The following is a 25563-nucleotide window of genomic DNA, read 5'->3' on the forward strand; positions in this document are numbered from 1 at the left end:
TTTTAATCTATGCCTTTTTATCTCATAGTTTTACAGAGTAATTTAGACTGACACACTGAAAAAAAAGGATTTTTTGGCCCTGTAATTATTACCTCAAATATTAATTTAAATTTTACAAGGATTTATTATTTAACTTCTTTTACTCTAAAATCTCACTCTTTATTTAATGCCTTACTTGATGATTGTGTGTAAATATGTATCCTCACATTTATATGTAAATTTGATCACTGACACCAAGTAATATTTACAGAACTAATGTATTGATTTTACAACCCGATACCAGATAGTAAAATGTACTTTGGGTAATAGCAGTAAACCTGGCCCCCTTGTGGCCATTCTGCGCATGCGTCAGAGGATCGTTAGCCCCCAGACTTCCCAAGGCGAAGTTCGAGGGCGCCATGTTTTCACGGGAAGACGATGGAAGACGACGGAAGACGACGTGGACAGTCGTTTAACAAGGAAATTCATCGATGTGGAGCCATATGGGTAGGTCATATGCTTATCTGACTTGTTTTCTGTCACCTTTCCTGTTCCTGTTCAATGTTTACGTCAGTGTCATAATGTGACATACGCGACGTTAGCATTAGCTTACCTTTAGCCTGCCAGCTAGCTAGCTATCAACTGCGAGCTTTGTGGAGGCGTTTTCGGTTGCAGAACAGGAGATTTTTATGTTTATCAAATCTGTAATGATTCATTCCTTATATATGTTATTTGATTGTTTTGGCAGCAGCAGTGTCCTCAAAGCCAAGGGAATCGCGTGTAGCTTAAACATTTGTTGCAAACACAAGTATGCTAGCGACCTGAGTCTTGGGGATGCTGTCGGGCAGCGGGAGTTTTTGTACAGCAGCAGAGTTTGTTCAGACCCTGAAAATATATCAATAATGACTGAAACCAGCCTGGAAGGATGACAAATTTTGGAGCAAGGTTAGTTCACCGCATCTGTGCTCATTTTAATGTCAAAAATATTGTACGGGAACTTTTGTCATCCGTGTTCTACCAATGATCCAAGTATAGCCAAATAAACGTTTGTTTTAATTTCACATATTGGAACACATGATATTGTCATGATTTGTCACTACAATGTTGTTTATTCCACTTGTCAACAGCGTCTAAGAAGCAGAGTCCTCTCTGTGTGTAAAACAGCAGCTTGCACCAACTAAGATACCTGACTGAGAAGGTAACATTACAATAATAAATACCGATATGGTTATTTGAATCTGGAAATGGCAGTTTAGCCTTTTGTTAAGTTTTATTGATTTAAAGAGTTGGATAATGGAGTACCTCAACAGTATCCCTTTGTGAGAAAAAAGATCAAGACACATGAATAAATATTTGTATTAAAAACTAAGTTGATTTTGAGTGTTTTATTTTTAAAAAATCAACAAATATTGTCAAGCAGCTTTGTAGTTTAGACTAATGTGCACGAAATCTGAAACCATTGTAATGATTTTAGATTTTGTATTGTTGCCATAATTGAAATCATTTCTCGATCTATTTCACAGAATATTGAAGGACGTTGACGCTCAAGAATTTGGTCTCAAAAGCTTAGACAAGGTAAGATTACAGTACAGCTGTTGAATGACACCAACATGGTTTAGTTATTCATTCATTTTCTATGTCTCTTATCCTCACTAGGGTGGGGGTATGCTGGAGCCTATCCCAGCTGTCTTCGGGCGAGAGGCGGTGTACACCCTGGACTGGTGGCCAGCCAATCAATCACAGGGCGCATATAGACAAACAACCATTCACACTCACATTCATACCTGTGGCCAATTAACCTAGCATGTTTTTGGAATGTGGGAGGAAACCGGAGTACCTGGAGAAAACCCACGCATGCATGGGGAGAACATGCAAACTCCACAGAGATGCAACGGCGAATCAAACCCAGGTCTTTGGTTTAGTTATGAAATGTTTAATTTATTTCACAGGTACCTCAACCTGTGGATGTGTTGTATTTTTGTGCACCGTGATCAAGTATGTAACAGTCAAGTAACTGATTGTCTGATGTGTGGAAGCAGTACATGACACGTGTAGAACGATTTCACTGTTATTGTAAGTTAAGTTACAGTTCAGCACATTTTATTGTGTCTTTTAATTGTAATTATTTACATAATTGTGAATGTAAAACAAATCTCCAATGATTTATCATGTTTTCTATGGTATTTCTAACCGCACTCATCACTGCTGGAATTGTTTGAAAGAATGGCGGTCTAGTGGTTAGCGCGCAGACCTCACAGCTAGGAGACCAGGGTTCAATTTCACCCTCAGGCATCGCTGTGTGGAGTTTGCATGTTCTCCCTGTGCATGCGTGGGTTTTCTCCGGGTACTCCGGTTTCCTCCCACATTCCAAAAACATGCTAGGTTAATTGGCCACTCCAAATTGTCCATAGGTATGAATGTGAGTGTGAATGGTTGTTTGTCTATATGTGCCCTGTGTTTGGCTGGCGACCAGTCCAGGGTGTACCCCGCCTCTCGCCCGAAGACAGCTGGGATAGGCTCCAGCACCCCCGCGACCCTCATGAGGAAAAAGCGATAGAAAATGAATGAATTTTGACTTTATTCTTGGAAATGACAGTATTATTTCATTTTCCAACCACTTCTACTTTCTTCTTATAACATTACTTTATTCCCATAATACTTTTTTGCTGATGTGATTTTCCTAAAATTACGTTTTTACCTTGATAAGGGTATTTTTGTAATATTTTATGATGTCATTTCATTTGGGAATATTTGATTGTCATGTCATTTTGGTACTTTGGTAAGAAATGAATAAGAAAGAAGGTGACGGGCGCCCCTTCGAGGTGTGTGTGTGCGTGTGTGCGTGTGCATGGTGAGGTGGAACCCACGCCTCGTCTGGAGGAAGGCGGCCATGTGATTAGCGTCGAGGGCGTTAATGAGTTCCCAGCCTCTCGTTCGTCAACCTTTGCCGCTGCCGCTGATTCTCTTAATGAGTTTTGTGCCTCCGATTTATCAACCTTTGCCCCGATTGGGTTCACCCACGGGTGCTCAGACAAAGTCATTACCACGGTGTCGCACTGCTGCCCCCCCGGGGTGTCGATCTGACAATAGCAGCCTTACATGTCTACAGCAGGTTCACACGCCACGTAAAGGATCCGTGACTAGCGACTAGCATTTCTAGTTTCCTTCATACAGAGCAGGGGTGGGCAAACTACGGCCCCAGGGGCCACATCCGGCCCGCCCGTTCTTTCCAAAGTATTTCATTTAAACTTAACATACAACCTGGCGTCAAGCTTGAGCCGACCTTTTGATGGGTTTAGTAGCTGTTTGGTTCTTTGAGGTGGTCTGCTGTTTACAAAGTGCTCCTGAAAAAAGGGACACGACACAGCCACTTTTACAGATACAACACTTCCAGGTGGACTGGTACGTGTAAAATATGTAGTCTGGCCCCCCATAAATTTTGTCAAAGCAATGCGGCCCCCCCCTGATACTGGGGATGTGTTCTAACCTCGCAAACAATCGTATGTTTTTGAGGCAATATTTCATTGCAGACTATTTATTGGCAGAATTATAATAACTTTTTAATAACTGCATTTTACAAATGCATATTAAATTATATGATTAAAATTTTCATTCTTTTAGCTGAATAAAGTGACAGAAGTTACAGAAAAAATGACAACCAAAAATATGGAAATCCTACAATAAAATAATAGTAAACAAAAAAGATATAAATAAATAATAAATAGAATAAATATTAATAATGTAACCAATACATGAACACTAAAACATATTAATAGTAAAAATATTTAAAAAAATACTAAATACATGTACTACATACAAAAACAAATCATAACATGCACTATACATAATAAAATAACTATAAATAAATGTGTAATTATAACATTGTATTTTTCGTGTTCAAGAAAATGCAAAAAATAAATCTGAATGAACGATAAAAAAAATAAATAATAGTAATAGCAATAAACACCAAATAAAAAGAATGTGTTATAAAAATGATATATATTCTACATATTTGCAGTGACTACAAAAAGAGAAGAGATGATTATGACATGTAGTGTAGATTTGAATTACAATCATCCGTCCATCCACTTTCTACCTCTTATCCTCACTAGGGTTGCACAAATGCACAAATAAAAATAGTAGTGGCAGTCAATAAAAATGATCACAAACATGACAAACAAAAACAAATGATCATCTATATTATTCCTAATAAAAATGACTGCGAATAAAGTTGGAATTGTAATAGTGAATACTTACTTTTTCCAACACGGTGGGTGAGTGAGTGACAATGAGGAAGGTATGAAAGTCCCTGGTTTGTCTTTTTAATCATGTCAAGGTAGGTAAGACATTTTTACATAGTCAGTGTGTACCTTATTCTACTGTACACAAGTGCTCCCCGCGTCTTTGGATCAACCAATCAACTACAAAAACTGACATACTCTCTCCCTTGATATATACATATACTACATACGTATATATGTACATATATATATATACACACACATATGTATGTATATATATACACACATACGTATATACACACACATATATATATACACACATATATACATATACACGTATACATACATACATATACATATATGTATATATATATATAGATAGATATATTGATATATGTATAGACATGCAGTATATATATATACATACTGTATATACTGTATCCATGGGTGTGTGTGTTTCACTTTCTTCTTTGCCACTGCTACACTTCAAACGGGCTCCAAACATAAGAAAGAACAAAAACACGCAATGAGGTTGGAATGCACAACTTTACCATGAAAGACTAGAAATACACCAGAGTAGATTTGGATGCCATCTATGAGGAAGGAAAGCGCCATGTCCCATCAATGAATATCGACATGATATAATTATGGATTCAATCAATAATTATTCATGCCATTAAATAATTATAGATAGCTATTTTGTCATTCACCACAAAGGAATTATTAATCATAATGGTATTGATAATTATTCATGCTGTGCGGTTAGGAAAATTCCAAAGTGAAAGTGAAAGTCAAAGGGGGCAGGGCTATTAGTGGGAGGTCTATGAAACAATACTGTAATACACAAATGCTGATAAAAAGTCTAGAGGTCAAGGTTCACATCCAAGTACACGTTCAAAGTGAAACCAAAACAAACAAAAAAAATACTTTTTGTCTTCAAAAAGGTTGAAAGTGCGAGAAACTCTGATTAGCTCACAGAAACCCAGGGAGGACAAACGTCATACAAGCCCAACGCTGCTTAGCTTATCTTCTTTTACTATTTTATTTAAGGGCTTCTTAGAAATAAAAACAACAACATTTTGTTTTTGTGATTGCTACAAACGTAGTGCGGAAGCGCTTTCATCATCCAAAAGGTGCTCACTGCTGGAGAATCGGTCAGGTCATGTGACTTTTTCTTCACACGGCGGGGGCAAAACAAACCAAAAGAAACCATTTAAAAAATCTAATATTCCCAAAAGGCGGCCAATGAAGTTGTTGGAATAGTGATGAATAACGGGGATTAATTACTGCGATTTATGCTGGGTTGTTGCTTTTTTGCTTTTTTTTTTTTTTTTAATAGAAGTGCTCACTGACTCTCAAACTTTGTCCAAACTTTTTCTCATGTGTCCTCACAATATGACAACTTTATTCTAGTAAAATTGCAGCTTTGGTCTTGTGAGAATACGACTTTTTCCCTCTTAATATTTTGACTTTATACGAGCAAAACTGCAGCAGTTTTTTTTCCAGCTATTTCAACTTCTTGTAATATTAGGACTTTTTTGTTTGCGTCTCATAATATTGTCATGAACAAAAAACCCAACCACTTTTGTCTTTAACATTTGAACATTATGCCGCTAAAATTCCAGAAATTTTCCTCATATTACACCTTTATTCTCGTTTCAATACAACATTTTCTCAGAATATTTGGAGTTATTTCTAGTAAAATAACTGCAGATTTTTTCCAATTCTTGCTTTTTTTAGAATGGGCTGTGGGCCAATTTGGTGTATATGGGAATGACAAATTGGGACAGTGCGTAGCCAAGCAACCAAGCAAAAATGTTGTTTCTTCTCCCCAGGTTTTGGTAAAAAAAAAAAAAAAAAAAAATGAGGTGATGTGTTGTTTTTTTTTTTTCGTTTTTTTTTCTCTCAAGGTCCTTTTGTACAAACAGACAATAACAACAAAATCCACACAAACTACCGAAAAAAAACAAAGAAAAGGCGACACCCTGCGGACATTGCCGTTATTTCAGACCCTTTTTTTCCCGCTTTATCTTTGACTCTACCAAGCAGCCGAGAAAGAGAGGAAGAGGAGGAGTAAGAGGAGGAAAGGGGGCGGGGTTTGATGAAAACTGCTGTCAGTTGGGTCGGTTTTTGTGCATCCTGGAAGAAATAAAGAAAAATAAAAGAGATCATCCAGTGGCCTACGGCAGAGGGATCGCCAACCGTAGCGCCGAGCAGCAAGATGATAAAAAAAAAGTATGTACTATGATGTAGCCACGCCCTGTTGTGGGCGTAGCCTAAAGCGTGGCCACAGTATGGAGTGACAGCAAGGACAGTGGATGTAGAAAGGCCCCAAACAGCAGCTTCATCCAAAGACATGAATTATAAACCAAAACAGCTTTACCTAGCTCTGCATACGCTTTAAAGTGTTGTTGTTGCACATGTTGTTTACAATCGACACATCAGCGCCATTTCTCTTCGGTGCTATTTCAACATTGGTTCTGTTGCTCCCATTCTGTACTTGTGTATTCAGGCACTTTTGGAAGGCAACAAATGGTTTCATAACATATCCAGCTGTCCGACGTAACATCTGTACGCATATGTAGCTCTGCGTGCGCTTTAAAGTGTCGCTACTCAGCTTGTCAGTGTGAAAGTGGCGCATACTACACTTGTCGTACTGTTGCTTACAATCCACTCATCCGCAATATTAGCGCTCCATAACGCTATTACAACATTGCTTCTGTTGCTCCCCTTTTGTACTTTTATGTTCTACAACATATTCGGGTACTTTTGGAAGTGGAAAAATGTTTTGATAACATATCCAGCTGTCCGACGTAACATCTGTACAAATATCTAGCTCTGCATGCACTTTCAAATGTCACTACTCAGCTTGTTGATGTGAAAGCTGTATGTGTAAGTCTTATTAGCGCTATTGCAACATTGGTTCTGTTGCTACCATATAATATGTGTATGTTCTACAACATTTTAGGCCACTTTTGGAAGTCGACAAACATTTTAATAACATATTCTGCTGTCCGAAGTAACACCCGTACGTACATATCTAGCTCTGTGTGCACTTTAAAGTGTCACTACTCGGCTTGTTCACGTGAAAGTCGTGTGTATTGTTGTGTTGCTTACAATCGACTCATTGGCGGTTTTACGACTGTCACAACACTGCTTCTGTTGCTGTGTTGTACAATATAATTATTGATATGGTCACTTTCTCATGCACTCAAAGTCATTATTATTTAGACAACTAAATTGATTTTTTGAGGGCTTAACTTACGCAAAACCCAATTTTTGCCATTTCTGGTGAAACTGTACGTATGAGCATTGTCTCGGCCATGACAGGAAATGAGTAAAGACAACGTACGTGTTTGTAAACATCTTGACAAAGGTGTCATTGAACGCTTCCTACAGCCACTGCTTGTCACTTTTTGAGGTGTCAGGTTCACTTTGGGCTCAGGTTTCTGAACGTCTTAAAGAAAAAGAAGCTTAATTCATTCCGGAATAACTTTTTTTTTTTTCCCCCGGCAGCCCAATGTCGCACGTTGAAACAAATCTAACGCTAAGAAAAATACGCTAGCTAGCATGCACAGTCTATGCGAACAAGTCAAGTCGGCTTGGCGACGAGCTGCTGAAGGGAAATAGGCTAATAATACTTCATTCGTGCTTTGCCAGATCCACAAGTCATGTAAACCTGACAGATAATAAAACACAGCTAACAAAAAATACACTTTTACTGAGATCAAAGCAATAATGAGATATTTCGTACACTGCAATAACATTCTTTTTTTTTCCTTGTCTGTCATGGTAACTCTTTTTTTTTTTCTTTTTTTTAAGCATTCACATATGTCAGGGATCCTCATGACGTCTTTTACACCCAAACAGGCCAGAATTTAGTCGGAAATTGCACGGAAAAGGTGCAGCACACACTGAAAAAAAACCATACGATGCCAAGAAATACACACAGCTCGGTGTACCACCGATGCCAATACCAGTACTTTCATATACCATGATACAGAGACTGATTTGGATGTTTATAGGTCACTTTTTTATACAAATGGAAATGATACTTGCTGATATATTCCCTTGTCCGATACTGGCTTCATACTAATTTATGAATACAGGGATGTCCAAAAGTTTATTCATTAAGCCTATTGTTAATATCCAATTTGCCTTTTTACTGTTGGTTCTTCCCCAATTTTCCAAATATTTCTACTTTCTTCTACATGAATTTGATTCTCATAATATTTTGACTTTTACTTGGATATTTCAACTTTTATATGACTAAAATGATATAAAGTCGATATGTTATAAAAGAGCGTCACATTCTGTGGGGGCACAAATGTGTCCCCACAGAATCTGAATAGTTATAAAAGTGCATCAGATTCTGAGGGGGCACAATAGTATATAAAGCATATATTTCTCTTTAATATGTCAACTCTATGCTACCAAAATTACATTATTTTTTTTCCATACTTTTAGCTTAGTTCAGTTTAAAGTTTACTCTTATAAAAGCTGTTTTTCAACATTTTTGCTGTTTTTTCTCTCAACTATTTTAACTTTTCAGTCTCGTAAATTGGCTGCACGGTGTAGAGCGGTTAGAACACAGGCCACACAGCACACGGGTTCGATTCCCCACTCGGGCATCTCTGTGTGGAGTTTGCATGTTCTCCCCGTGCATGTGTGGCTTTTCTCCGGGTACTCCGGTTTCCTCCCCCATTCCAAAAACATTCTAGCTTCAATCCAAATTGTCCATAGGTATGAATGTGGGTGGGAATGGTTGTTTGTCTATATGTGCCCTGGGATTGGCTGGCCACCAGTCCAGGGTGTACCCCGCCTCTCGCCCCAAGACAGCTGGGATAGGCTCCAGCATGCCTGTGACGGTATAGAAAATGGATGGATGCTATAAGAGACCCAAGACCAGTATTGGAAAGTGTGGCATCGGTATTGTGGATATTTTGGTATCGTGGGATGAAAATGTCCAATTTTGTCATTGCTGTTTTCTTTCTCTTCACTTTTAAGGCAAAAAAATACACATTTCTTTCGAGATAGCCCACAAAACATCAGCTTTTTGCACAACATCCGACTAAATCCCGGCGAGTAGAGGACCCTAAAGGGCCAGCTTAGGGTTGAAAACTGTAACAAGGAAGCATAAAGTGTATTCTGGGAATTTGAGGAAACAAAGCAGGTTCCTATAGATGAAGTGCCTTCTGCTAAAAAAAAAAAAAAAAAAGTGCTTCTCTTGAGGATTTTTTTAAAAACCAAAACTTCACATTTCTTTTTTTGTATCCCGTTAAACTGCTCAACAAAAAAACAAAATAAAACAGTATGGGAGCTGAGCATTGTCTCTGGTTCATATTTCCTATCTGCGCAGCAAAAGGGAGCGTTTTTCCCAGAATGGGATGAAGGCTTTTTGAGGTAAATCCTGGACTTTGAGCTATTTTTTTTGTCTCAGGCCCCGTCTGCCCAGTCCACACGGAAACATTCCTGGGATTGAAAAAATTGGCGCCCAGATTCGTGAATAGTCGCATCCGGATGGGGAACGGGTCACTAGATGAAAAGGATGCAATACACACATCAGGCAGAGAGCTAGAAGGCGTGCAGGAATTACTTCTGCAAGTCTTCTGTTCAAAGTTCTTCTGCAGACTATGATTCTGAATGGGATTTTTTTTTGTAAAAACATATTTTCCAAAAATGACTACTTCATGGACAGTTTTGCAAGACAACTTTAAAAAATATTGTTGTTTCTCTTTAATAATTCAACATTATGTGAGTAAAGTGACATTATTTTTCATCATTATTTTATATTACAACTAACAATTTTCTCCTCTTCATATTTTGAATTTATCCCCGTAAAATGACTGCTGATTTTATTTCTCGTTTTGACTGTCTTGACTGTTTTGACAGCGTTTTTTAAAAAAAAAAGACAATTTTCCTTGGAGTTTTTTGCTTTGCACAAAACCCACTGTGGTTTCCGTGTGGACGAGAGGCTGAACCCACGAGATACTTTTCCATTTCCATCTGGCCAGCCCCTCAAGGCGAGACATTCTAGCGCCATTCTTATACATCAAAGAAAAGAAACCCTCCACTTCAAACAATATTTTTTGTATCGGGGTCACAACAGTACAGGTCATTTTCACTAAACTTGATCTTTGATATATTTTTCTTCTATTATTGCTTTCGAAAGCAACGCAGTACCACGCCTTTTGGCCTACTGATTCTGCCTTCTATACACGACTAAATAAGATATAAGGGGACTTAAATGGTGTTTGGAGGTAAAATGAAGGGTTAATACGTTGTTATAACTACAGGATAAAAGGGGAAAAATCCAAATAAAATCTTGAAAGCTTCCTTTTAAGGATGCATGAGAAGCTTTAGCGCGCTCTCACTGGAAGGCCTGGTGGAAGCGAGGCAGTGTGGTGGTGCTGAGGCTGGAGCCGAATACTGGCGGGAGAGGGTGCAGGGGTCCGAGACCCAGACCCCCACCGGAGCTCTGCTGCTCCTGAGGTTGCGGTTGCAAAGAGGTAAGAGGCGCCGCCGATGCCGAGACGGCGTGAGGCTCGGCGGCAACGGCGTGCAGAGATGAGGAAGACGAGGACGAGGAGGAGGAGGGTGTCACCGAGGATGTGTAGCCCATCACCAGTCCTCCCGCGCTCATGGGGGCGCTGTAGGAAGGCAAGTTGAGCGGGAGGAAGCCCAGCAAGTGGGAGAAGTCCATGTTAGCAGCGCACAGAGACTCGGCAATCACCGCAGGGCTCTTGGACAGCAGCGGATCCCCGCACAGTTCTTCTGCCAGGCCGGCAGGAGGCTCCAGTCCGTCCTTTGGGGGGGAAACAGCAGTGTGGGGCTCCGGGCCCGGCAGACCACTCTGCAGATCCATGAGGAAGCTTTCCATCTCCACCTTCAAGGGTTTGTCCAGCAGGTATGAGGTAGATCCCAGCTGGTACTTGGGGGCTTGCTGGGGGTGGTGCTGCTGCTGGGGGACAGGGGGCTGGTGGTGGGGCGGTGGGGGTGAACGGTGGTGATGGTGGTGGGAGTGTGGGTGCAGGGATCCAGTGGATTCCATGTGGCAGCCCATGCTCATGGCCGCTGAGAGGGGCGTGGACATGAGGGGCGGGTGAGGGTGGACCACCCCAGAGTTGGACATGGCCTGCAGGTGGTGGGGGTTGTACACGCCTATGGGGAAGGGGGCACCGCCCAGGAAGGGCTTTCCCATCATGGGGTCCTTGTTGGGGGCGGCGCTGCACATCATGGGGCTGAGCTCCTCCTTCACTGAGCAAGGAGGAGACCCCGAAGCCAGGAGGCCCAGCATGTCCGGCGGCTCGGTCTTGATCTTCAGCAGCTCCTGCGAGTGGCTCTTCTTCACGTGGCGCGTCAGGTGGTCCTTCCTGCCAAAGCGCTGGGCGCAATACTGGCACAGGAAGTCCTTGCGGCCGGTGTGCACCACCATGTGGCGCCGCACGTCCTTGCGCGTGTAGAAGCGGCGGTCGCAGTGGTCGCACGGGTGCTTTTTCTCCTTTGCGCCTCCCGACGATTTCCCCGAGTGACTCTTGAGGTGCTCCAGCAGGACGGGCGTGCTCTCGTATCTCTGCATGCACACTTTGCAGGTGAGGTCGCCCGCCGTGGCCGAGTGCATGGCCACGTGGCGCTTGTAGCCCAGCTTGGTGTTGTAGTGCTTGCCGCACTCCTCGCACTTGAAGGCCTCCTTGTTGGGGTCATGGGTCTGCAGGTGATTCTTCAGGTGGTCTTTGCGGTGGAACATTTTCTCACAGAAGGAGCACTGGTGGGTCTTCTGTGGCGAGTGCGTGGCCATATGCCTACAGTGGATGGAGGCCAGGTAGATACGGTACACCAATTAGATACCATTTGACTTCCATGATGTTATGACTTTACTTTACGCATTATAACTTTATCTCCAACCTCATTTGCCAAAAATGACATTTTTCCCCATTTGTTTGTCATATTAAAACATCGAAAAATGTAACTTTTTTGTAATATTTCAAGTCGACGCTACTAAAATGACATTCGTAAGATTCCAACATCTTATATACGCTAATTGTCTGTGTTTTGTGTTTTTTCACCTGAAGAGTTTGTATTTGGAGCTGAAGGCCTTGGCACAGTGAGGCTGCGAGCAGTGGAAAGGTTTCTCTCCTGTGTGAGTCACGGTGTGGAGGCGGAGCTTCTCCTGAGAGGCGAACAGAGCCCCGCACGCCAAACACTCCTTCCCTCTCGCCGCCTTGTCTTCCTCGTTGTCCCTTTCTCTCCCCCTGTCTTGCTCTGTGTGCGGCAGCGGGGCGGTGCTCCCAAGCAACTTGGCGGCGGCGGCGGCCCGTCGTCCCTCTTCCTCCGGCGTCAGTGCGGTAATACAGTGTGAGGCATTGGCGGCAGCAGCTGCCATGGCAGCCCTAGAGTGCCGCAGCCATGGAAGTCCACTTGGGGTGCTCCCCCGCCTTGCAGGCTCAACGTCGGAAGTCGGAGGGCTGGCGGGCAGGTGGCTGGCTGGCTTGGCTGGCTGGGGACGTGGTCAGAGGAGGCTTGGATGATGGAACATTGAGGTGATGAAGAATTTGCTGTTGGACACAAGGTGCACGTTGTTTTAGATCACCATGGTGATTTGGGAAAAAAGTCGTCTTGCATCGGAGGTTTGTAGACTTATGCACGCAAACCAGCAGGTGGCACCGAATGACTTCTCAGTCCAACACAGAATGTCTGGACACAGAGGAAAAAAATGAAAATATGACATCACTATTATATAATATACACTCCCATTCATCCTCAAAGGCCCTGCCGAGAGTGGAGAGTTGGTCCACAGTTCCACGACCAGGTCCAAAACCACACTGATCCTCCTGAATATGAGATTCAACTATTTGGCGAATCCTCCTCTCCAGACCCTCTGAATCGACCTGACCAGGAATGCTGATTAGTGCGATTCTATGATAGTTGGAACACATCCTGCAGTTCCCCTTCTCAAAAAAGGGGAATTGCCTCTGGATTGGTCCCCCTTCATTTTAAAAAGGGGGACCAGAGGCACTGCAACCGATGTCCAGGTTATGCTGCATTCGTGTCAACCAAGACACGCCCACGGCATCCAGGGCCTGAAGGAACTCTGGGCGGATCTCATCCTGTCAATCTCGTGTTCCATCCTCCACCCTTTGCCGGGCGAGAACCATGGACTCTGACTCGGAGGTGCTGACTCTCATCCCAGCCACTTAACTGATCCAGTGAGAGTTGAAGGTCACGGCTCGGTGAAGCTAGCAGGACCACATCATCTGCAAAAAGCGGTGACCCAAACCTGCAGCCACCAAACCAGACTCCCACAACGCATGGCTGCACCTACAAATTCTGTCCATTAAAGTAATGAACAGAATCGGTGACTGGGAACTGGTTCAACTTATCACGAACCAAACTCTGGCAACCGATCATACAAACCGGGAACAAAATGACCTGGTCTGAGACCCTGTACTCACAGAGTACTCCCCACAGAATTCCCAGAGGAACACAGTCCAATGCCGTCTCCAAGTACACAAAACACATGTAGACTGGTTGGGCAACCTCTCACGCTCCCTCAAGGATCCTGCCGAAAATGTAGTGTTGGGCCACAGTTCCACAACCAGGACAAAAATCACACTGCTCCTCCTGCATTCGAGATTTTACTACTCCTTTCCAGAACGCCTGAATAGGCTTTGCCAGGAAGGTTGAGGAGTGCGATTCCAAGGTAGCTGGAACATACCCTTCGGTCCCCCTTCTAAAAAAAGGGGGGACCACCACCCCGGTCTACTAACTGATGTCTATGCGATGCTAAAGAGCTGTGTCAGCCAAAACACGCCACAGCATCCAGGGCCTTCAGGAACTCCGGGAGGATCTCATCCACCCACAGGGCCCTGCCACAGAGGACCTTCTTGACAACCTCAGCAACCTTGGCCCACCGTGGAGTCCCCAGGCACTGTGTCCTCATTGGAAGACACGAGATCGAGGAGGTCTTTCTCCCACTGATCCACAACATGTCGAGTCAAGGTCAGCAGCACGCCATCCCCACCGTACACGGTGTTGACTGTGCGCTGCTTCCCCATCGTGAGACGGCGGACGGTGGTCCACAATCTCTTCAAAGCCATCCGGAAGTCATTCTCCATGGCTTCCCCGAACTCCTCCCATGTCCATCCATTTTCCTCACCACCTGAGCCGCAAACTTGGCCTGCCAGAATCTGGTAGTTTGTCCTTTCTTTCAAACATTTCATCTTGCTTTTTACGGTCAATGTGTCTACATGACATCACTCTGCTTACTTCCAATCCCACGCGTCCATCCGTCTCTTCCTCGGCTTCTTTTACATCTCCTCCTCAGCCGGGCCCGACAGCCAAGCTTGGCAGCGAGCGACACAAAATGGTCTTCTGCATCTTGGCTCTTCTGCTCGATCTAAAACAACAAACATGCAGCTGAGAAAAAAAACAGCAACAATAATAACCATCAGTGTGAGAAAAAGAGGCTTCGCTACACATATTAAATATGTGACTGACAGTCACATAGTACACTGGTGGTTTTTAACTTAAAAATTAAAATAACAATTATTTGAATGATTTAAAAAATATTACAAAATAACTACAAAAGTAAAAAAAAAAAGCAAGTCAATAAAATCCCAGCATTTTTCTTAGAACTAAAAATTCCAAAGACAGCATTAAAAAAAAAAGCTATGCACATTTTTTTGGTTTTCAACGTGTCATCTTTGAAACATGACTACACATACTTACAAATGTACCCATAAGTGTATTGGGCGGGGCAATATGACAATTGCCCAAAAGAGATGTCACATCAGATGTTTGACATATTCCCAACTCCTCTGCGAAACACCTAAGATGACCTTGTGTATTTTCCCAAATACACAAGAGTTGACAGGCAAGGTGCGGTCTCACTAGAGGGCGCTCAAGGACAAAGAAATCCAAACCAGCACCAAAGTTTGTGTCCCGGGTGTCAGGGAGGTAAACACACACACACAAGTAATGTAAACTCCCAATCTAACTCCACCCCCACATTTAACTCCTTTGCTTCCGGCAAACACAACCTTGGAGTCCAAGGTTGAGAAAACACACACAACGGTGTATACTTGTGTAGCGTGTATGTATGTATATACGTATATATATATATATATGTGTGTGTGTGTGTGTGTGTGTGTGTGTGAGACGTTCATGTCACGTGTGTGAGTGTTTCCAGCGGCGCTTAAGAGGACCTGACAGCTGTAGCATTGTGTGGTGGACATCACCCGGCGGGGGGGTGGGGGGTGACACCCATCCCATTGACCACCCTCAGGGAGCCCGGTTCCATTGTTGCAGGCTACCCACGTCGCACATTCCTGGCTTGGACCACGCCGCGCCGCCGCACAACAGCAACATGAACCACACACACACACACACACACACACACACAAAGTAGCGCATGTCGACACACCGTAGTTGAAAAAGTGCCTGTGCCGAGCCTTGTTTTTGCTTCTATCCGCGTATCCTCGTCCGTCGAGTCAACAGCAAGAAAAAAAGCTGGCAACCACAATAAAAGATTTGACAGGGTTCAACTATTTTTACTGTATTATGATTGACATCTTTTATTTGAGTTTATTCATTATTTATTTCATTTCATACAACCACAATAAAATGTTCTTTTTTCTTTATTTTATTTCCTATATTAAAAATGTCTTCAATTTATTTAAAAAATTCTCATGTTGATTTATTTATGAACACTTTTTGAATGAACTCTATCAAATAGTATTTCATTTATTAAATCCAGGGCTGCAGCTATCGAATATTTTAGTCATCAAGTATTCTACCAAAATTTTGTTGATTAAACAAGTAATCGGAAAAAACCTTTTTGCTTGTTTAAAGACAAATAATACATTCAGAAGAAAAAAAACATTTGACTAAATAATGAAGGACCAATTGGTTGAATTATTTCTTAAATGGACATAGTACATAGTGTAGGTGGTGCTTATGTTTATATACTATATATACTAGTATATGTCTTAAATGGATATAGTACATAGTGTAGGTGGTGCTTATGTTTGTATACTATATATACTAGTATATGTCTTAAATGGATATAGTACATAGTGTAGGTGGTGCTTATGTTTATATACTATATATACTAGTATATGTCTTAAATGGATATAGTACATAGTGTAGGTGGTGGTTATGTTTATATACTATATATACTAGTATATGTCTTAAATGGATATAGTACATAGTGTAGGTGGTGCTTATGTTTGTATACTATATATACTAGTATATGTCTTAAATGGATATAGTACATAGTGTAGGTGGTGCTTATGTTTATATACTATATATACTAGTATATGTCTTAAATGGATATAGTACATAGTGTAGGTGGTGGTTATGTTTATATACTATATATACTAGTATATGTCTTAAATGGATATAGTACATAGTGTAGGTGGTGCTTATGTTTATATACTATATATACTAGTATATGTCTTAAATGGATATAGTACATAGTGTAGGTGGTGCTTATGTTTATATACTATATATACTAGTATATGTCTTAAATGGATATAGTACATAGTGTAGGTGGTGCTTATGTTTATATACTATATATACTAGTATATGTCTTAAATGGATATAGTACATAGTGTAGGTGGTGGTTATGTTTATATACTATATATACTAGTATATGTCTTAAATGGATATAGTACATAGTGTAGGTGGTGGTTATGTTTATATACTATATATACTATATGTCTTAAATGGATATAGTACATAGCGGTACATAGTGTCGGTGGTGCTTATGTTTAGGGCTACGTATATGTACTACATGTAATCTGACTGCACACAGAAAAAATACTTCTAGAGGGAGTCTAACCGTGAATGAAGCAGGCAAAGATGGAGTGGAAATAAAATGCTATATTAGAAATGTTTAGGAAAAGGTGGATGTGGAACAAAATAGATTCATTAAAAACAGCCAGTAAAAAGAAAAGATTTGACTCGAAACCACAACTTTGACTTATGTTGTTGAGTACTTTGTACTTTGAGTCTCGTTGGTACAAGATCATTCATTAGTTCAGTTCAGGGCTTAGCGACCATTAAAGATACTACAAACAGTTCCTACAATTATTGAAACAACATAAGATACAAAATGAAGGTAACACAACAAAAACCGAAGCCAATGACACCACTAGTCACTCAGTCACGCAGTACTAAAAGAACTAACAAGTCCATGAGGAAAAGACACGATCACAATGGCGTTCATGGCAAGACCAGCGCCACCAAACGGGTCACTTTTCCAAACAACATAGCGGGTCCATTTTCGTTGTCTTACCACTTTTTCTAGTTGCTTCAAATTTCCCGCGTCTTCAAACCCCATGCTTCTTTTTCGTCCTCTACGTGGGTGACGTAGGCACGTTGGTGACGTAAGCGATTATTCGAAACGTGAAAAAAATCCTCGACTACTTTTTGCTATGGAGGTAAACGAATCATCCGAATAGTCGTGCAGCCCGAATGAAATCAGATGAAATGTTTACAGAGAATACAATTTGAAGGAAGACAATAATGTCGTGGGGAACCATCTTGAAGGGTCAAGACAGGGACGCCATCTTGTTTGTTTACGTCGGTGCAAAGACCCAGGCGGTCCGAGCGGTAGCGTACCGGCACGTGTCCCCCAAACGAGGCCACGGATGACCCGCATGGGCTTCGCGGCGGAGGAAGGCTCTGCCACTAAAATGCTTTCGGACGTCTGCTTTCTAATCAGGGAGGGTTGAAAGCAGCGCTGAGCTTTCATGGCGGCTTTTTTTCCGCCTGGGTGTCTTTGCTTTCTGTCCCGATGAAAGAGCTTCCACATTCCTTTCCAGCAGGGTCAGAGGTCACCCTCTGCGCAGCTCCTGCATGCTGAGTGACTGCTATTAACCCCTAGCGCTCCAAACGTTGCCATATGACGAGGAAGGGAAGACAGGGGGCGTGGCTAAAACCAAAGGAGGCTAACAAGCCAGCAAACGTCCATCGGGCCAAACTTTAGCGAGAGCCTAAAAATAGAAGGCGAGTTGAGCGTGTGGCGTTTAGGTGACAACAGCCGCTCTTGTGTGTGTGGTGGGGATGGCGGTTGTGGGGGCTTGGAGAGAAGGTGGGGGGGTTGTGAAGTTGAGCGCACGCAAGTTGAAACACACACTGTGGCACCGCAAAACTCCTAACTCCCATTTCCCTTTGGGTTGTGAATGCAACAAAGATGGTGGCCGTTAGTTAGCGCAAAACAACACAGAGGGAAAAAAGACCAAAAACATGTGCAGTCAAAGTCGTACACCCGAATTTTTGTAGGATTTTGTATTTTGGAATTTGGCTGTTTGATGAACTGTTGAACCCGAATTTTCATATACTGTCTGATTTTTTTATACGGCTAAATGTTGCTTGTACCAAACTAGCCCGGTCCTCGTTTCACAGCATCGAGAAAAGCACCTATTACGATTCGGTTTTCGCAACCAATTTTTCACTGACTTTTGTCCCAGTTTGCGTGCACCATCACAGATTTTGTACGGCTAAAGTACGGCTAGCCCGCTTAACACAGATTTTTTATGGCTAAAATGCGGCATGTAGCAAACTTGCCTGCATATCCTTTTGCAGCATTGAGCACAGACAAAAAGACCCCTTACCACTTACACTTACTTCAGGTATTCCGCATGCCCTGCGTTTTCTATGATTCCGTTTGACAGAAGTTTGATGACAAATCCATTTTTCCTGCGTATCCTTTTGGCAATAAAAAACAGGTACCGTAAAACTTTGGGTTATCCGCAAGCCCTACATTTTCCATGATTCCGTTTTCGCCGGCAGTTTGAAGATCTTTTGTCGCAGTTTTTATACACTGTCTCCGTTTGTTACCATGCACGTAACAATTCAGCCCAGTCCTCATTTCGTAGCATCGGGCACAGATGAAAGTACGTACAGTCAAAACTTTACGATTCCGATTTCGTCAAGGGTTTTTGACTGACTTTCGTCCCTGCTTACGTGTACCATCGCAGATTTTGTACGGCTAAACGTGACACGTAGCAAACTAGCCCATGTACAGTGAAACTTTTGTTTTTTTGTACGCTCTACTTTTTGTACGATGCAGTTTTTGGTGGCCGTCATTTTATTCAATTTTTCCTACTCTGTATCATTTTTTTGTACGGTTTAATGTTGCATGCAGCAAAGTAGTCTTTTGCCTGCATATCTTTTTCCGTACCAGCAAACTTCTAGTCTTGTAGCCTTCGTGCCGAAGCCCCCCGCCAAACGCACACACCACCCAGGTTTTACTTCCCTCCCTCCCCAACATCCTCTGACCCGGGGTGGCGTTGGGCCAACAGGAAGAGTGTGTGGTTGCTAACACACTTTAGCCAGAAGCTCATCTCGGAAGGAGGCGGGGATAACTGTCACCCCGGGACACTTCCTGCCCGGATCACCTCGCCTGAACTGCCAGAATTAAAATGAATTCCAAACATTGGAAGTACTGATTTTGAAACTGACGTTTTTGTCAGGAAGTTAGGACGTTAGACCAATCACGTTACACATTCACACACACACACACACATATATATATATATATATGAATATGCACACCAACAGAAGTACACACCTCCATATGGGCACTCACAGCACATGGGTGCTTCTCTGCACAATCTACCGTCTTATCCTTGATGTCTTTATGCTATTGGTATGCTAATATTACAGTAAAGATGATGTCAAGCAGTGACATTTTAATTACTGTAACCGTATGGCTGTAATTGTGTTTACTATCACGGGTCATGTCTTCATCGTTACTATTGCTACTGCTAAGTTGGACTGTTCCATTTCACTGATATCATCATACCATCATTGACATTTAACTCATGCAGTCCTGTTTGTCACTCTTGTTGTCATGGGAATTGTTGTTTTTTCTCTCCCTCTCTCTCTCTCTCTCTCTCTCTACTGTGTCTCCCCCCCTCCGGTCCGGCCGCTCCATATTCCCATAAGAAAAACATCAAATAAAGCCAAAGAACATTTCCTAGTACAGGCAAGGTGTAGCCTACACCTTCCCTGGCAGAGCAAATCTGTTTAGCATGTAAGGGCATTTAGATCAACAATACCATCTGCCCCAATGGCTGGACGGGACAAAAAAAAGGACCAATCACGTTGCTCGGCAGAGAAAAATAAATGTTGACATGAAACACATGCTGTGCGTGTGTGTTGGGGGTATTCCAGGGAAAAGCCCTGGCAGGGAGTCCCGGCGGCCACGACACGACACGGAGCTCCACAGTAGCAGTCGGAGATGTGGGCACCGTGCCAGTGGGCGTCACGCCAGTCCTCCGCACTCCTGGACCACCCCCCCAGCAAAAAGCACGGTTGTTTTTGTGTTTCTTGTACGTTTCAAAAAGCCATGCTAATGTTAGCAAGCTCACATTTTTTGCTGTTTATGTTGGTAGACACATATATAAACACAACACTACCATGTTGGAGGTTAGCATGCTAATGCTTGCACACTAGCATTTTTCGGATTTTCAATAATATGAACTTAAGCTGACAGTGCTATCATGCTGGAGGTAGGCACTTAGTGCCATTATGCTAGGTGTTAGCCGGCTAATTTTAGCATAGTAGCATTTTTATCCTTTTCCATAAATAGACACTATTACACTAGGTCAGGGATCAGCAACCCACGGCTCCAGAGCCGCATGTGGCTCTTCAGCCTCTTTGTTGTGGCTCCCTTGGCAATGCTCAAGTATTCGAATGGGGAAACATGCATCGTTTTTTAAAAATCTGACTTTCTGTGAGACCCTGAATGAATCCGGGCTGTGCTCTGTCGAGTGATTGGATGAGCTTGAGGAATGGAGGGGAAGCTGGTGTTTGGCTGCCTGCTTTGGTTGGGATGTTACAGGTCTTCCCCCAACGTGGTGAACTAACCGTGAATATACACCCCCCCCCCCCCCCCCCCATCCCAATAGGAGCATTGGAGTTTTTCATTCTGCATGGACAGATGCCGTTGTCTTCTCTGGCTTACATTAATGCTTCAAATGTGGCGAGAAACAACAATTTGTTGTATTCTGCTGCTAAAACTGGTAAAATTAAGAAAGATTCAAACTATATATTTATGTACATTATATATATATATATGTGTGTGTGTGTATTATATGTATATGAAGAATAAATATTGGAAAAAAAATTGTATAAGAAAAAGATGAAATAAATGATAAAAGATGTGCATATTTGTAATAAACAATAAATATAATAAAATGTAGAAAAAAAGGTTACATTGACAAATATTTCTTTTTAACTAAATACATTTTGAAATATAATTGGATGGAAAATGGACATCAAAACAAAATATTAAATGAAAGCTGTATGTTATCTGTAAAATGTATTTACATGTCATTCACTACTAAATCTAAAAAACATGAGAAAAATTAATGAAGATTGAAATATAATTGATACTGTTGGTGAATGATTTGCCGTTCTGTGCTTTTTGTTGCGTCGTGCTGCTGCCATGTGTGTGTGTGTGTGTGTGTGTGTGTGTGTGTGTGTGTGTGTGTGTGGTCAGCAACAAACAATCTCCAAGTCTGGCAACGTCAGCGGGGCTTAAAACAACGGGCATTGTTCAAGCAGCTTTGCTTCGCTTTCCAGTCTACAGGTTGCAACACATCCACGCGCTCACGCTTGGCAACAAAGTGAAATCGGCTGTTGATGATCAGATGATCAGATCAGATGATCAAAAGTTTAAGACCATCGCTCCAAAAATGAAAAAAAAAATCTCCAAAACAGAACAAAAAAATATTTGAGTAGGACTCAGTAATGAGTAGCTCCAGCGTTCTTGGTCATCACTTCAAAAATGGGTTTGGGCATGCTTGATGTGTTTCTGGGGGGGATTGGGAACATTGGTCCAAGTGGTGAAGATGGCTTCACCAAGGGCATCAGTTGTCTGGAGCTGATGTCCATTTTTATAAACGTCTCTGGCCATCCATCCCCAAATGGGATTTACCTATAGTTGAATTCCTTTTGTTTTTGGAAGCCTTTTCCCGCAGATGCCGTCTGATGGTTATTGCGCTACAGTTGGCATCAGCAATGGCACGCTGCCAGAGGCCTGGCTTATGCCGCTCCATCATCCCACCATGTTCAAGAAGAGAAAGCGTCAGGAGGGCATGGCCATGTCAATGCCTGACCAAAAAATGATCATTTTGAGCAGATTTTTGGCTTTTATAGCCTGTTGATCAGGTGGAAAAACAGCTTCCATCTTCCACCTTCCACCGCTTATCCCAGGCCCAGACTTCCCTCTCCTCCGCCACTTCTTCCAGCTCCTCCCGGTGTCCTGAACACCTCCCCAGGGTGGTGCTACAAATGTTTTTTGTCTCACTCCCCTTTCTTGCATTTGCATATATACTGTATGTGCGCGCGTGTATATGTATTTACACATATATAGAAAGAGAGAGAGAGAGAGAGAGAGAGATGCACTGTGTAAAGATGAGGTAAAATAACATTCTTGCATAAACAGAACCTGGGGGGGGGGGCAATGGGAAGCCTGCATTCCTGGCATTTCTTTGGAAAGTGATCATGTTTTGTGAATCGGAGGGCGCCGGGCACCCTCGCAGGGGTTAAAAAAGAAAGTCCCAAGCCCCGATTATACGGCATGGAAAAAAGCCTCTGAAACAAGCACTCAAAATATTCAGAGAAAAAAGTGGCACATTTACGGGAATATACCTGTTATGTTATGATATCATAATATCCTTTTAGGAGCATAAAGTTGAAATATTCAAAAAAGAAAGACTTTATTTCCCAAGTGGTAGTAACAAACACAACTAAGTAAAAAAAAGTAATTTTTAAAAAAACGAATGAGTATTTGTTCAAAATCATTTTTCAAATTCAGTAATAATTCAACTTTTTTTTCTTAAATTTTATTCTTAAACAATAATTATATTTTATTCCCAGAATATTTTGACTTTATTCCCATCATTTCCTAGTAAGGTCTATTCAGTATCAGACCAGCTAATTCAGGATGTTTGTTCCCTGTATGGGCCTCCTTGCTTGGGCTGCTGCCCCCGCAACCTGACCTCGGATGATGGTGTGCTGACGACTTTATTCCCATAAAATGATGGCTTTATTTCCATACTTTTATTTTTTTACCCCAAACAAAGTTTCCAAAAAATCACAGCTTTGTTTGTTGTTTTGTTTGTTTGTTCCCACTTTTTGGGAATAAAAATAACATATTTTTCTCTTGAATATTTAAACTCTATGCCACTGACTATTATATTATTACTATATATACGTATATATATACAGTAAAGTCTCGTTATATCGATATTCTCGGGAGTCGGAAAAAATACCGATATAACCGGACTATCCATATATCCGATCCTGCGCCGAACTGCATTAAAAGTGGGCAGTAATGCACTCGACATTGTTCTATAGTATAGAACAATGTCGAGCAGCTTAAATCAATCTTTGCTTAACCCGCCCCCGTTGGTTCTTCTGTTGCAGGCATGTGTTTGGCCTGCTATGTGGGGCGGGTTGAGCATGACCTGTGAACCAGTGCGGGAATCGGTGTGTGTGCTGCGCTCTGGTGGTGGAAGTGTGAAAAATAAAGTTGACTGGAAGCAGCCGTTGGCCGTGTTCTTTTTTGGTATTGAAATCCTTAAGCAAAGATTGATTTAAGCTGCTTTTGTATCGATATAAGCAGACCAAATTGGCTGGCGGGAGATGAAAAGGGCATCGTAGTAACCGGATTATCATAATAACCGGGTATCGTACTAACGGAACTAATTATATCATAAAAGACTAGAAATGAAAATAGTATCGTAATAAGCAGTAATTCGTTATAACCGATATCGATATAACGAGACTTTACTGTATATATATATATATATATATATATATATGTTTTACTATATATATTATTATGTTTCCTTTATTCCCATAAAATGACACCTGTTTTTCTACTTTCATGGTATTATTTCCGAACAATTTCAAGGCATTTCTAGTACATTTTCTTCTCATAATATTATGAGTTTATTCAAATAATAATTGAACTTTTCCACCCCGAAGTTAATTTTTTTAAACTCGTTTTGTTTGCTTTCTCACATAACATTACAACTAAAGAAAAACTTTTTCACTTTTTCTTCAACTCCATGGGACGCGTGGTGGATGAGTGGTTAGCATGTAGGCCATACAGTCAGCAGATAGGGAAGACCTGGGTTCGATTCTCCGCTTAGGCATCTCTGTGTGGAGTTTGCATGTTCGCCCTGTGTATGCGTGGCTTTTCTCCGGGTACTCCTTCACTGGCGACGCCAAATTGTCCATAGGTATGACTGCGAGTGTGAATGGTTGTCTGTATTTGCCCTGCCATTGGCTGGCCACCAGTCCAGTCCTGGTCAAAGTCCTCTCACTCAAAGACAGCTGGGATAGACTCCAGCATACCAGTCACCCTAGTGAGGATAAGCGGCACAGAAAACGATGGATGGATAGCAGTAGCAGTGTTGCTAGCGTGATGGTGTGCTGATAGCGTGGTAGATGGGATGGACAGACCATGACCATGGTCATCCAGACCATGGTCATCTTCATCAACATTATCATCCGCAATATCATCATTCTCATCACCGTTATCATATCAACATTATCATCACCGTTATCAGTATTATCAACATCATCAGTAGCATTATCATCATCAGCAATATCCCCTTTATCATCAGTATCATCAGTATCTTCATCATCAGCCTTGGTCAACTTCTTGTTGCCTTCTGTTAGCAGTTACGTGTTATCAAAGGCTGAATATTTTTTGGTTCGTTTGCGAGTTGCTTACGGTGCTTTGTTTGACCCTGGAACAGATGAACCCTCTGTGTTATTATTTGTTGCTGTGAGATCAGATCAACTTGTGCTTGCAGGCCCATAAACTAATGGCGGACGCTAAAGGACGTGAGTGGGACTGGCCCGGGCTGACATGGCTGACTAGGAAGGGGGTGCGCGTCACGTGAGTGAGTCCAGTGGAGAGCGTTATAATAGGCCCCCCTCTCGGCGCTGAGAGGCAGAGGCTGGACCTGAACCAGAATCCTCTGCCACACACAGGCTGGCCATTGTTGCCTTTTCACTGGACTCCATCTCGGCCCACTTTATCATTCAATTAGGACATCTTTCACAGAAAGGAGGCCTTCCATCAAACCGCAAGATGCCAGGATGTTTGCTACCATGTGTGTGTTTAGGAAGCGTTGGCTGGAATGCCCGCAAGGGAGTGGGTGAGGGGTTAAATTTGGTAATGGTCACCGAGGGAGGGGCGGAGGGTTAAAGAGAGGCTGGGGGAGAACAAAAAAATCAAAGCATGAGGAGAAGAAAGGCTCCCTCTCCGAGGAAGTAATGAGACGCACAAGTGTGCTTGAGACGCAGCTCG

The 25563-nt window shown here is 42.2% G+C and overlaps 1 protein-coding gene and 1 long non-coding RNA gene across 9 annotated transcripts in view; one reads left to right on the forward strand and one right to left on the reverse strand.

Moving 5' to 3' along the window:
* The first annotated feature begins 77 nt into the window (after positions 1-77).
* The window catches only part of LOC131138165 (uncharacterized), a 27115-nt gene continuing 1629 nt past the window's right edge, over positions 78-25563 (forward strand). The window contains exons 1-4 of one of the 5 annotated variants that reach the window (XR_013629811.1): positions 78-486; positions 1107-1177; positions 1503-1554; positions 12293-13980. This is a non-coding gene — a long non-coding RNA (uncharacterized LOC131138165). Of the gene's footprint in view, positions 487-1106; positions 1178-1502; positions 1555-1635; positions 1680-1928; positions 1964-2575; positions 2763-12292; positions 13981-25563 lie in introns of those variants that run through there. The other 4 variants (XR_013629813.1, XR_013629810.1, XR_013629809.1 and 1 more) reach the window with 4 other exon arrangements.
* plagl2 (pleiomorphic adenoma gene-like 2) overlaps positions 6065-25563 on the reverse strand; it is a 24649-nt gene continuing 5150 nt past the window's right edge. For 3 of the 4 annotated variants that reach the window (XM_058050859.2, XM_058050858.2, XM_058050854.2), the window contains exons 2-4: positions 14487-14616; positions 12287-12914; positions 6065-12022 (exon numbers count right to left, since the gene is read on the reverse strand). In XM_058050859.2, coding sequence (XP_057906842.2) covers positions 10591-12022; positions 12287-12603 — 1749 coding nt within the window. In that variant the 5' untranslated portion in view covers positions 12604-12914; positions 14487-14616 and the 3' untranslated portion in view covers positions 6065-10590. Of the gene's footprint in view, positions 12023-12286; positions 12915-14486; positions 14718-25563 lie in introns of those variants that run through there. The other variant, XM_078796463.1, reaches the window with a different exon arrangement.

This window comes from Doryrhamphus excisus, linkage group LG15 (assembly GCF_037039965.1).
Source record: "Doryrhamphus excisus strain RoL-2023G ecotype Guam linkage group LG15, RoL_Dexc_Guam_v1.1, whole genome shotgun sequence".
NCBI lineage: Eukaryota > Metazoa > Chordata > Actinopteri > Syngnathiformes > Syngnathidae > Doryrhamphus > Doryrhamphus excisus.